General features: G+C 43.5%; 1 protein-coding gene across 9 annotated transcripts in view; it reads right to left on the bottom strand.

Annotated features, from left to right (window-relative positions):
- The window catches only part of tns1b (tensin 1b), a 231,673-nt gene that overhangs the window by 93,211 nt on the left and 126,038 nt on the right, over window positions 1-12,424 (bottom strand). For all 9 annotated transcript variants that reach the window (XM_032528897.1, XM_032528887.1, XM_032528891.1 and 6 more), the window contains one exon: window positions 11,160-11,198. In XM_032528897.1, coding sequence (XP_032384788.1) covers window positions 11,160-11,198 — 39 coding nt within the window. The remainder of the gene's footprint in view (window positions 1-11,159; window positions 11,199-12,424) is intronic.

The following is a 12,424-nucleotide window of genomic DNA, read 5'->3' as shown; positions in this document are numbered from 1 at the left end:
GCTAGGGCTGTAATGATACACCGAACTTTGGTTCGGTTTGGTTCACGATTTTTGACCCACAATTTGATACAAACCTCGATTCTTTTTCTTTTTTGAGGGGGTGGTCCCTCAGTAAAATCCTTTCAGTGGTTCATTAACTCCTTGGAATGACACATAAGAATATTGGCAACAATTCCCTTCCCAAGCAGTAGGGGGAACAAAGAGCAAAAGTGCGTTGGTGCCTACTGTAAAGGTGCTGCTTGACAAGTAGCTAATGCTAATGTAATTCTTGGTGGGTAACGTAAGATTACAACATCGTTCAACACACTTATTTATTTTTAGTATGATTGTTTTGACCACGGTTAACAACTCTGGGCTAACCCACATATTCATCAGTAATGTTAACTGTATAGATAGATGACTAATCTAAAGGTAATTTAACTAGCTAGCACACCCTTGTCTTCTGCCTCAGTCTCCCGGTGCTGCAAGGCTTCAGTCGGGATGAGAGCTGACAACAGCCCCAGGGACACCTCCACAGTCAGCCCCCAGCCAGCTAGCAGCCATCCACTATCATTACAGCCCCAGGGACACATCCACAGTCAGCCCCCAGCCAGCTAGCAACCATCCACTATCATTACAGCCCCGGGGACACATCCACAGTCAGCCCCCAGCCAGCTAGCATTCATCCACTATCATTACAACCCTGGACACATCCACAGTCAGCCCCAGCCAGCTAGCAGCCATCCCTATCATTACAAGCCCCGGGGACACCCCACAGTCAGCCCCAGCCAGCTAGCATTCTCCACTATCATTACAACCCCGGGGACACATCCACAGTCACCCCCCCAGCCCTAGAGCCCATCCACTATCATTACAACCCCGGGACACATCCACAGTCAGCCACCAGCCAGCTAGCATCATCCACTATCATTACAACCCTGGGACCATCCCCAGTCAGCCCCCAGCCAGCTAGCAGCCATCCACTATCATTACAACCCTGGGGACACATCCACAGTCAGCCCCCAGCCAGCTAGCAGCCATCCACTATCATTACAGCACCCGGGACAACCTCCACAGTCAGCCCCCAGCCAGCTAGCATTCATCCACTATCATTCAAACCCCGGGGACACATCCCCAGTCAGCCCCCAGCCAGCTAGCAGCCCTCCACTATCATTACAGCCCCGGGGAACAATCCACCAAGTCAGCCCCCAGCCAGCTAGCAACCATCCCGGTCAGCACTTAACTCCGGGGCTAAGGACGCTAACGGCAGTTTACTGACCGTCAGGAAACAGACCCAGACACCGGAGTCAGAACAGCGGCCATTCGTAACGTTAGCTACACTTCCGTTAGCGTTACCCGTGGCCCCCCCCCCCCCCCTTCCGCTTTTAGCCGTCTGTACAATTAGCTAAATTTACCAGACAAAACAAGGATAAGGCACCAAAAGGACTACTACTAAAAGGAATTTAAAGATGTGGTAGCATTGGATCTGGATGGGAAGGATAACTCTGGGAGTTGTCAAAACATCAAATGTATAAAAGAAAACTCGAGTTGTTATTTTTAATCACAATTTCCCTTGAATAAGCCATATGGACAACTGCATTTTGTAAAATCAATAACGCAGCCTACTCATAACACCTTCTACAATACTTACAAAAATATTTGTCTTCATTAGTCTCAATAACACACACACACACACACACACACAGACACACAGACACACAGACACAGACACACACGCTGTTCCTCTCTCATGCTCTGGGGCCCTTCATCTGCAGCTTTCACACAGCCATGTCCCAGAAATGTAAACAGAGTGCTGGGGCAGGAGGGGCTGGGTGGGCCTGTATGTATCCTGGGTTGGGGTTAGTGATGGGACTGGGTGGGCCTCTGTGCATCCAGGGTTGGGGTTAGTGATGGGCCTGGAGTGTGTATGCTTGTTCCCGTTCCCTCTTGGGGTAGAGGGGCTTGTAAAATACCAGGGATCCCTCAGGACCAGATGAGAGGACAGAATGGACAGTCTCCGCTGTGGGAAACACCACTGAGCCGTCAGTGACTGTAAACCACCTTCTCTGTGTTTGTCCCCAGGCCTGTCTGTGTCCCTGTCCGTCTCTGACCGTGTTCCTGTCCCTGTCCATGTCCCTGCTCCTGTCCATGTCCCTGTCCATGTCCCTGCTCCTGCTGATACGACCAGACCGCTCATTCTGTTATGTAACCAAAAGCCTTCGGCAACATGTGAGAGAGAAGAGACTCTGCAGAGAGACTTTGGGCATCTGCCAGGGATTTTTACTCCTCGTGTGTGTGTGTGTGTGTGTGTGTGTGTGTGTGTGTGTGTGTGTGTGTGTGTGTGTGTGTGTGTGTGTGTGTGTGTGTGGAGAGGGTCTTCTCAGTCACACCCACACACACTCAAACCTAAACAACTCACTTTTTTCTCCTCCTCTTTTTAATATTTCAACTCTGCATATGTCCAAATATGGTAAATATCATGAAAATAACCCTAAAAAAAGTGAAAAGAAATTGTGCAAGCCTTATCTACACTACTGCTATTAATTTATCACTGCAATGTTTGTTTTTCATTTCTTCAGCTTGACTTGAATTCCTCAGGAATGTTAAATCTCAGATGTTCTGTACATTATGCAATCCAAACAAATGTGTGCAATGTAGATATAGCTTACGCAACAAAATAGGTTGTACAGTAAGTCATTGCCTTTCAAACTGCCATGACAAAAATGAACCACTAGACTGTCTTGAGATCTGTGGGTTAGGAGGATCCCGTCAGGCACAGCAACAGACTGAAGTCCGATCCATGCTCGCTGCGTCCGTGTGGCCAGCGTGCTCTACAGAAGATAAAATTACATTTTTTTTCAAAGAGGCTATTACTACACATGCCTTTATAATTCATCTTTGTCTGTCTTTTCCAGTCAAATACAATCAGAACAAATGCTCTTCTACTTGATGTTGAACTAGTAACTAAAGTAACTAGTAACTAAAGCTGTCAGATGAATGTAGAGGATTACTAAGTACTAGAACTAATAACTAGTAACTAAAGCTGTCAGTGAATGTAGAGGAGTAACTAAAGTAACTAGTAGTAAAGTAACTAGTACTAAAATTGACAGATAGATGGGAGTAACTAAGCAACTAGTAACTAAAGTAACTAGTACTAAAGCGTGTCAGATGAATGTAGATGAGTAACTAAAGTAACGATAAAGTAACTAACTAAAACTGTCAGAGAATGTAGAGTACTAAGAACTAGAACTAAGCTGCAATAACTAGTGGAGTAACTAAAGTACCTAAATTAAAGCTGTCTGTTGAATGTAAGAGTAACTAAAGTACTAGTAATTACTAAAGTAACTAGTAACTAAAGCTGTCAGATAATGTAGTGAGTACTAATAACTAGTAACTAAGCTGCAGATAAGTAGTGGAGTAACTAAAGTACTAGTAACTAAAGCTGTCTGGTAATTTAAGAAGTAACTAAAGTACGATAACTAAAGTACTAGTAACTAAGCTGTCAGATAATGTAGTGAGTAACTAAAGTAACTAGTAACTAAAGCTGTCAGATAAATGTAGTGGAGTAACTAACAAGTAACTAGTCTAAAGTAACTAGTAACTAAAGCTGTCAGATAATGATGAGTAACTAAAGTAACTAGTAACTAAATCTGTCAGATAAATGTAGTGGAGTACAAAGTAAAATATGTCTCTCAGAAATGTATCGGAGTAGAAGTAGAAAGTGGCATGAAAAGAATAGACTCAATAAAAGTACAAGGCTACCTCAACATTTGAAATACGTAGTACAGTACTTGAGTAAAAGTACTTAGTTACATTCCACCACTGCTTACATCATGTCTGCAGCTGTCTGCGTCCGTGCTGCAGTAGAACAAACCTGAAGAGTCGACAGCTGCAGTAGCAGCACTGTGAGGCTTCACTTAGGCACAGCTGTGCTCTGAGGAAGGATGCTGATGTTTGGCACATGGAGCCTTTACCTTGAGCCACGCTGTTATATGGCTGAAAATTCCTTAATTACTTCAGGGAAAGATTGTTGTCATGGCTACAAGAAACCAACAGTGACAGTTGGTAGGAAGTCTCACTGTACAGATAACCACCTAACCAGCCTAAGACACTGTTTCTGTACCTGCGTCATACTACTTTGCCTTTGCAACTGAGAGACAACTACCATTTGCATCCAACGTTCGTCAGGTAACAAACCAATGCTGTTGTTTTTCTGTCGAGGCTGTCTCTTTAAGTGTAGGTGAGCAAAGTATTAGTAAAGCTTAGGTGGCACTAGTCTATATCAATGACTGCTCCTCAGATCTCTGCAGGGTAAATCCAGACAGCTGGCTAGACTATCTGTCCAATCTGAGGACTATGGTTACCTGGTCCTCAGATCTCTGCATGAAATCCAGACAGCTAGCTAGACTATCTGTCAATCTGAGGACTATGTTACCTGGTCCTCAGATCTCTGCAGGGTAAAACCAGACAGCTAGCTAGACTATCTGTCCAATCTGAGGACTATGGTTACTGGTCCTCAGATCTCTGCAGGGTAAATCAGACAGCTGGCTAGACTATTGTCCAATCTGGGACTATGGTTACCTGGTCCTCAGATCTCTACAGGGTAAATCCAGACAGCTAGCTAGACTATCTGTCCAATCTGAGGACTTGGTTACCTGGTCCTCAGATCTCTGCAGGTAATCCAGACAGCTAGCTAGACACTGTCCAATCTGAGGACTATGGTTACCTGTCCTCGGTCTCTGCAGGTAAATCCAGCCGCTAGCTAGACTATCTGTCCAATCTGAGGACTATGGTTACCTGGTCCTCAGATCTCTGCAGGGTAAATCCAGACAGCTAGCTAGACTATCTGTCCAATCTGAGGACATGGTTACCTGTCCTCAGTCTCTGCAGGGTAAATCCAACGCTAGCTAGACTATCTGTCCAATCTGAGGACTATGGTTACCTGGTCCTCAGGTCTCTGCAGGGTAAATCCAGACAGCTAGCTAGACTATCTGTCCAATCTGAGGACTATGGTTACCTGGTCCTCAGGTCTCTGCAGGGTAAATCCAGACAGCTAGCTAGACTATCTGTCCAATCGGAGTTTTCTGTTGACGACTAAATCTACGTTTGAATGTACACTTGTTCCACCAAAAGTTTCTTACAGAGGTCATTTTGGAGCGGCACCGTGGCTCCGTCTGGCACAGAGCGTTGCCCAAGACAATTATGATTGGTTTAAAGAAAGACCAGTAAACCAGAGCAAGTTTAAATCCCATCCCAGAAGGCTGTGTGGACTACCCAGACCCGTGGAGGAAGGTCTGGCAATGCGAGACTAAGGTGGCACTAAAACACGTCACCGTCAAAAGTCTCAGAAGCTGCTGTTTATTAGAAAAAAGACCTCAACCGACAATAGGATACCCACCAAAATGCAAGGGTTGAAGTTGGGGTCTGATAACCGGCAGATACTAGAGTCTGGAAAGCCTGACATAACTAAGCAGGCTGAACGTGACTACTGTTTGAACCAATGTTTTTCATACTGTTCTTCCTGACACTGGCAAGAAGACTGGAGAGGGTTAATGACAGCATCGCGTGTAGTAGTCCATTATGAAAACAGGTCATAGACCAATCCCAGTCCTTTCACTCTCTTAACTGCAAAGCATGGTGGGATGTCTTCATAAAACTGCAGTTTACAAGCCACTGTTTGCTTGTAATTCAGCAAACAAATTGGACAATGCATGAAAACAAGGACATGAACTGCCCAAACTACACGTTTCAGAAATAAAAAGTAAAAGAAAGAGGTGAGCTTTAAGATTATTTTCAGGTTTTTTTAAAGGAAAAAAATGTGCAGTGCTTTCTCGGCATCAGAGATCAATTAACTAATTGCCTATTTTGAGTAAATCTCTAAGGAAAGTCCTGTTGATTAATGGAAGAGTGGGGGTTGGGTTGCATTTGGATAATGAATTGTGTCAGACAAGATAGAAACAAATGCATCAAAGTGACCTTTTCACTTTAACCCAGTGTTTAAGTCGCTCTCTCTCTTTGTCCTCCGTCTTAGCCGAAGTGGACGCCTGCAGGGAGAAACTGACCATGACGTCCAGTCTTTTGTAGAGCACCCTTAGGTCTTCTGTAGTAGATCAACACATTCTCAAGAACAGCTTTGTATGATACTGTACAAAAATATGACAACAATATGATATCCTATGAAATTACAGTGACCGGGCGGTCACATGACGACTGGTAACATGACAGTTAATTAGCGTCTTTACAGTTAAATAAAAATGTCCCTGGGAGCCAGCTACAGAGCAGGGTGAGCTGCTTTCAGAGGCTGGTGCTAGTTTAGGCACCAATCGTGGTCTGGATTAAAACACTTCTGGGACATAACAACGGGTTTCCCGGGTAAAAGTCTCTACTCCTTGAAAGCCCTGTGTTTTATGACACATTGCCAGCAGTCACTGTGGTGCTAACAGCAATACATACACAGTGGGATACATCCACAGTGGGATACATCCACAGTGGGATACATCCACAGTGGGATACATCCACAGTGGGATACATCCACAGTGGGATACATCCACAGTGGGATACATCCACAGTGGGATACATACACAGTGCTTTACTTTTCGTAGCTATATGTACAAATGGTTTATGAGAACAGCCTGAATATATATACTGTTAAATATATATATACACATTCCGAGGTTATAATCGTTAACAAAATCGAACAAAATAACAAAAACTAGGTGGTAAAAAACGTTAACTGAAATAAGAATGAAAAAACAAGGCATTACAAAAAAACGATACCTAAACTAAAACTGTAATGTCTGTTTGCAAAACTAACTAAAATAAAATAAAATGATTGAGTAAAAGTCCTTAGTTTTCATGTTTGTCAAAATCTTTTATAGAGCAATAATAACCTGTAAAAATATAGGTTACTATAATAACCTTGGTACATACAGACTGAAAAATGCTGGATCATCTCGCAGAACACATAAGTCACCATAACGCAGGATGCCCACGGCTCCTCCATAATGGGGATATTCTTTAAAAAAAAAAAAAGAAATTGTACATTTTCGTTTGTATGAACTGGGGTAACCGCTCCATATTCATCCGCCATCCCAAAACCCGCTAGCTGGCAAGGGACACACAGGACACACCGCTCAAGTTCAATATTAGACAGGTTTCTAACGGTCTAGTCTGTACATTCCCAGGGATCTGGGATCATACTGTACACCATTAGAGGACGCCTGATTGGTGCTTGTATACACAGCATAATACAGGGCACATCGGGGAAATATGTTTGGTTCTAAACACAGTGCTAATTGGACCACATGTAGACCATCTCTGCCCTGCAGTTACTCATTACTCAGCAATGTCCTGGCCCTGCTCCCCCACTACACAAGACCTACAGAACAAAAATAAGAAGTTGAATGACGTATGCGTTAGAGGTTTATGCTTTTCCGAGTGTGTGTGCATATCTTTGCCTGTGTGTGCATGCATTCCTTCTGTGTGTTTCTGGGGGGCATTTGTTCAGATGTGCAGTCTACCTCACCACAATACCTAAAATCTCTCTCGCTCTCCCTCAGTCCCGTCATCCAGCCTTTGTTTGTGCAAAAAAATTAAAAAAAACTATTCCCGGCAGAGCTGGCTCGTCATGAGGGCACGTCTGAGGAATGCTCCCAGCACGCTCCACAGCACGCCGTGCACGTCCAAGTGCAGGGGTCTGGTAGGGGGTACTCACTTCTGTCATCATCATCATCATCGCCGCTGGATGGGATCTTCCAACCACGCATTATCAATTACAATAAATGAGCTGACAGTTGGCATCCCCTTCCCACGATGGGCTGCTTCCAAATTCATTCCCTTGACTCCATAGTTAATAACTAGTGGCTTACTATATTTACATCAGGACTAAGAGGCCGTTAATTTCATAATTACATTCATTTCACTTGTGTGCATGCTGTGAGTGCCTTATTTCTGTCATTTACCGAAGCTGTGGAACCTAGGAACAGACATTGATGTGTGATACGATTTAAAGTCCAAGTTCTTGCAGTGAGTTCAATCATCTACGTTTGATCAAAGCTGAAGGAGTTGTTTGTACGAGGACTAGTACGGGGGGGGGGGCAGTGCGCACTGAGTTCTTGCATGTTTTTTAACGAATGTTGCGATCATTCACTTCTTCATTTCTTCTTCCACTCTTAATTTTGCAAGCAGTACACTTCATCTGAAATCAGAATAGGTTGGGCACGGTCACGTCAACGTTAAAAAAATGTTTCATAGTGAGCAGTCGAGTCATTCTGAGATTTTGAAAGTCTTGTGACTAGGTTGGACTGCTGGTCTGTCCGGCATTTGAACAAAGTAAGACAATTATTATTGGTCGCTTCCAAATCCAAACTGTGGGACCCTGATCCAGGGCGGACCGAAGCCCATTGGGTGGCACCTGTGGGGGGGCTCAATGTCGTCCAGACGTGGGCGCCAGCGCCTAGGCTCTGATGTGGTCTGTACCCAACGGATCAGCAAACTTTATGGTTTTGCCTTCAGCATGGCTATCAAGTCTTGGCTTTTGCCCTTTTTGAGGCGTCAAAGGTTATGTGACTGCAGTTATATAGACAACCGAACAGAACATCCTGTGTCAACGATTAAAAAAATCACAGAATTCTCTGGGTTTGAACATTGCTGGAAACATTGGGGATAATGTCAGTACACTACTAAACATAACATAGGTGTAGTCGTTTATAGACATTTTTCATGCAAGAATATGGTTTATTATATCGTTAAATTGTGTTAAAAACTAACTAAAAAACAGTAAAGTGCATGTCCTAGGCCAATAAAAGCAGTGGAATCAAAAGGAAGCACTTGTTATTCTTATGCTGAGAAACAGCTGCATGAAAATATCAGATGTTCATGTCATTCAGAAGGGAACATTATCATCCGGTAATAAAGCGGTGTATTTTTTGTAGCTCGTCTGAGTGGAATGTTTGGATTCTCATAAGAAAAAGTTGTTTTTCTCCGACTAACTTAACATATGGTCGATGTTGCAATCAGTCTCCACCTGAGTGGGGCGGTAAATCATACTGGCCTCAGACTGTGAAGGAAGGAATCCACCAAACAAGGTGCTGAAGGGAACCGACACACACCTCAGGCTGGGGTGCTGCTGCTGGGAACACTGTCTCGCTCGTGGGCATGCACACTCGCACGTCCACACACAAACACAAACAGCATCCTCCACTTCCTGTCAAACGGAGCCACGGCCAGAGGGGTGACACATACTGGGCGACACATGCTGTATGCACACGTAGAGTCACTTAATCAGACAACTGAAATAAAGCACAGCAGCTTAACACCCTAACCCAGCTTCAGGTGCAATCAAGCAACCTGTGTTCAGTCCATACCTATATTATTATTACTAATTCTCATATTTCATCAATGGCCACATTTATTAGGCTATACCAGACAGCATGACCGTTTTTAGCCTTTTAAGCCAGTTTTTTCCTCGGTGGTAAAAGGTACACCAGCAAATGTTTTACACCTCAGCTGATCAGCATTTATGAGAGCAATCAGCACCTTTAATGCAGCCACAAAAGCCTCTGGGAAAACTCCGGTTGGCAAGCCAAGACAAAAGAGATAAAATAGAGGCAGATGCCCTGCGGCTTCTACAACCTTCTATGGACTTAATTACAGTGACATCACCGCAACACAGAAATCACTTCCAGGTAGACAAAAGGAGAGGAGTGAAACTCGTTCATTTCTGTTATAATTTTCAACCCTAACTGTCTGAAGTGTAAAATATGCTTTTTTTTTATATACGGGGCTGCTTTTGTGGGACAAATAAAGGTTTTCTTATCTTAACTTCTAATCTTATCTTTGCTGGCACCTTCGATAAACCAAATCTCCCACAGTCGGTGGGACTGACTGCTAGTTTGGATGGTGTCGTTTTCTTTAGTCTGTGACCCAATAGGTACAGTAAATTCACGATAGTGAAAGGGTTGACATACGAAAGCATCAAACACGCATTTTAGATGAATAAGATGAGAGTATACTCAGTTGTTTCTCGCCCCTGTTACATTTTACTGACAGGATGCAGGAGTTTTCTATCAGTAATTGTCAACAACCACCGTGATCGGGTCTATTCAAACGGATGATTGATGGGGAAGAACAGATTCTACTCTGTGTTTGCGCTGACTCAGTGAAAAATAAGTCAACGCAAGCAAACAACGTCCCTGACAACGTTTGTCTTGTTACAACTTGAAGATGATTGTCATTAGAGCAAACGGCCAGAGCCATCAGCAGACGAGCAGCATTAACAGACTACAGGCTAAGTCAGGAAAGTGTCATGTTCATGTCATATGGAGGCCAACATTTACTGTGTGTGTATGTGGGGGGGGGGTGTTCATTTCAGAAACCAAAGAGCTCGGTTCCAGAGCAGCCCTTTAGCGAGAAAGAACATCTTGCACATCTTAAACAGATGTGTTCATGTAGAAAGCCTCTGGTGCGAAAGCATCTGCGGAGGATAATAACATGTTCTTGCTTGATCACTGCAGCTTTTATGAAAGAAAAACAAGACGTTTCGGGAAATATTTGCTCTGCGAGCGTCAAAAAAAAGTTCAGGGGGATATTTGCTTTGGGCTGACGAGCACCCAAAACCATTTAAACACGCCACATATGAGAAAGAGAGCGAGGAAATCATCTCCGTGTCTAAGACGGCTCCTGATGCCAATACCAAATAAGGCAACAGAGAAAGCGTGTTTTTATTGCCCTCGCAAAAATCACTTCATACTCAGACTCAAACACCACAAGACGTCATCGTGACAGCAGAGTCAAGGACACAGCTTCTTATTTACCTTTCTTATTAAGAGGATTTTGGATTTCCTGACACAGCCGCCAGTATATCCAAAACCCCAATCCTAATTTCTTTTTTTATCTCAGCAAAATAGAAAAAAAAAACAACAACTGCCAAACAATGGTTAAGTCGAGTAGATTCTGGTTTATTTATATAGCCTTAAATCCCAAGTTTGTCTCAGGGGGCCTCCAGATAATGGTCCCTTCTGCGCTATAGTAACTACCTTGTTAGTGGAGCTGATGGAGGCTGTTACCTTCCAACCCTGTTTGCACTAATTCTGCACCAGGAAGGACCCTGTAATGCCTGCTGAGCACGTACAGCATGGAAACCATTACTAAAACAGAACAGACCAAAAAGTGTTACTCACCAGCTCGTAGTTTGTTGCTGGAACACAAGAGGAAGACACCTAGAAACCAAAATAGAACTCGTCAGTCATATTGTTGCTTGTTTGCAGTTATTTTACTTCATGAACATTATAAAGAGCAACGGACTTGTAACATTCCTAACATTTAGGTGAGGCTTTATGGATTAATGTCATCACAGTGCCCCCCAACATGCCACCAGTGTTGTATCCATAGCTAATGTATATGCAGATGCAAACCAGGACGGGGGTGCAGGCTTCACTTGAAGCTACGCAAGTCGGTATTTTGATATTAACAATGTAACTTTTGAAGAAAAAACAATTCACACATCCAAGTAAAGTGCATAGATAAAAAAAAGAACTTGATGAAAGAGAAATTCCCGCACACTGCTCTTGCTGCAGCATCATTATTTATGAAAAAAAACTAACATTTTGGACCCTCTGGACCTTTGTCAAGAGTATTTCCAAATATAAATAAAATGGCAGGTTAGTTTTTCTTGTATAAATGGGGATGCTGCAGCAAGGGGAGTGTGCGGGATTTCCTTTTTCTTTCAAGTTCATGTTAACAATGTAAAACATGCCAATGTGTAAGAGTATTTGGGAGTGACAACCCCCCAGAGAATCCCCACCCGACTGCAGTGCTCCTCAGCTCTATGGAGCGTTTCTTTGCTAGCGTCTTTCAGCTCATTGTTTTGGTTTTACGGCCCACAACTTTACTGTTTTTAGCTCACTGCTATCATCAAACTTATTTCCAGCAGCAGTGGAAAAACTCTGATTGTACACTACCTAGCTAAACAACATCACACAGACACAGTAACTAGAAGGGCACTCAGAGAGCACAGACCAGAGGCCATGCCCTACCCTGCAATGGTAAGGAAAGTGAAAAGGAATTATCTGCCCTGTTGTTCGGATCAGCTACAAAACATATGGGGTATTTCTTTGGCTCATCCTACACCCTCCCACCAAGTTTCATGAAAATTGGATCCTGCTGACAGACACACAGACAAACCGAACCAAAAACCTAGCCTCACTGGCGTAGGTAACAAGCTGGTAGGCATTTATCACCCAAAGAGGCGGATGAAAATAACAGATGATTATATGTAAGCCATGTCAACGCTATAAAGGTCAGACAGCTTGTTGTGCTGCCCCCGAGTAGCCAAAAACCAATGACCACAGCTTTAACCCCCATGTTGTCCTTGGGTCAAATTGACCCGTTTTCCTATATCAATGTTCTTTTTATTTACCCAAAATAACATGATTGATTCCACACA

This window comes from Etheostoma spectabile, chromosome 11, assembly GCF_008692095.1.
Source record: "Etheostoma spectabile isolate EspeVRDwgs_2016 chromosome 11, UIUC_Espe_1.0, whole genome shotgun sequence".
NCBI lineage: Eukaryota > Metazoa > Chordata > Actinopteri > Perciformes > Percidae > Etheostoma > Etheostoma spectabile.
This window is presented reverse-complemented; position numbering and strand designations above follow the sequence as displayed.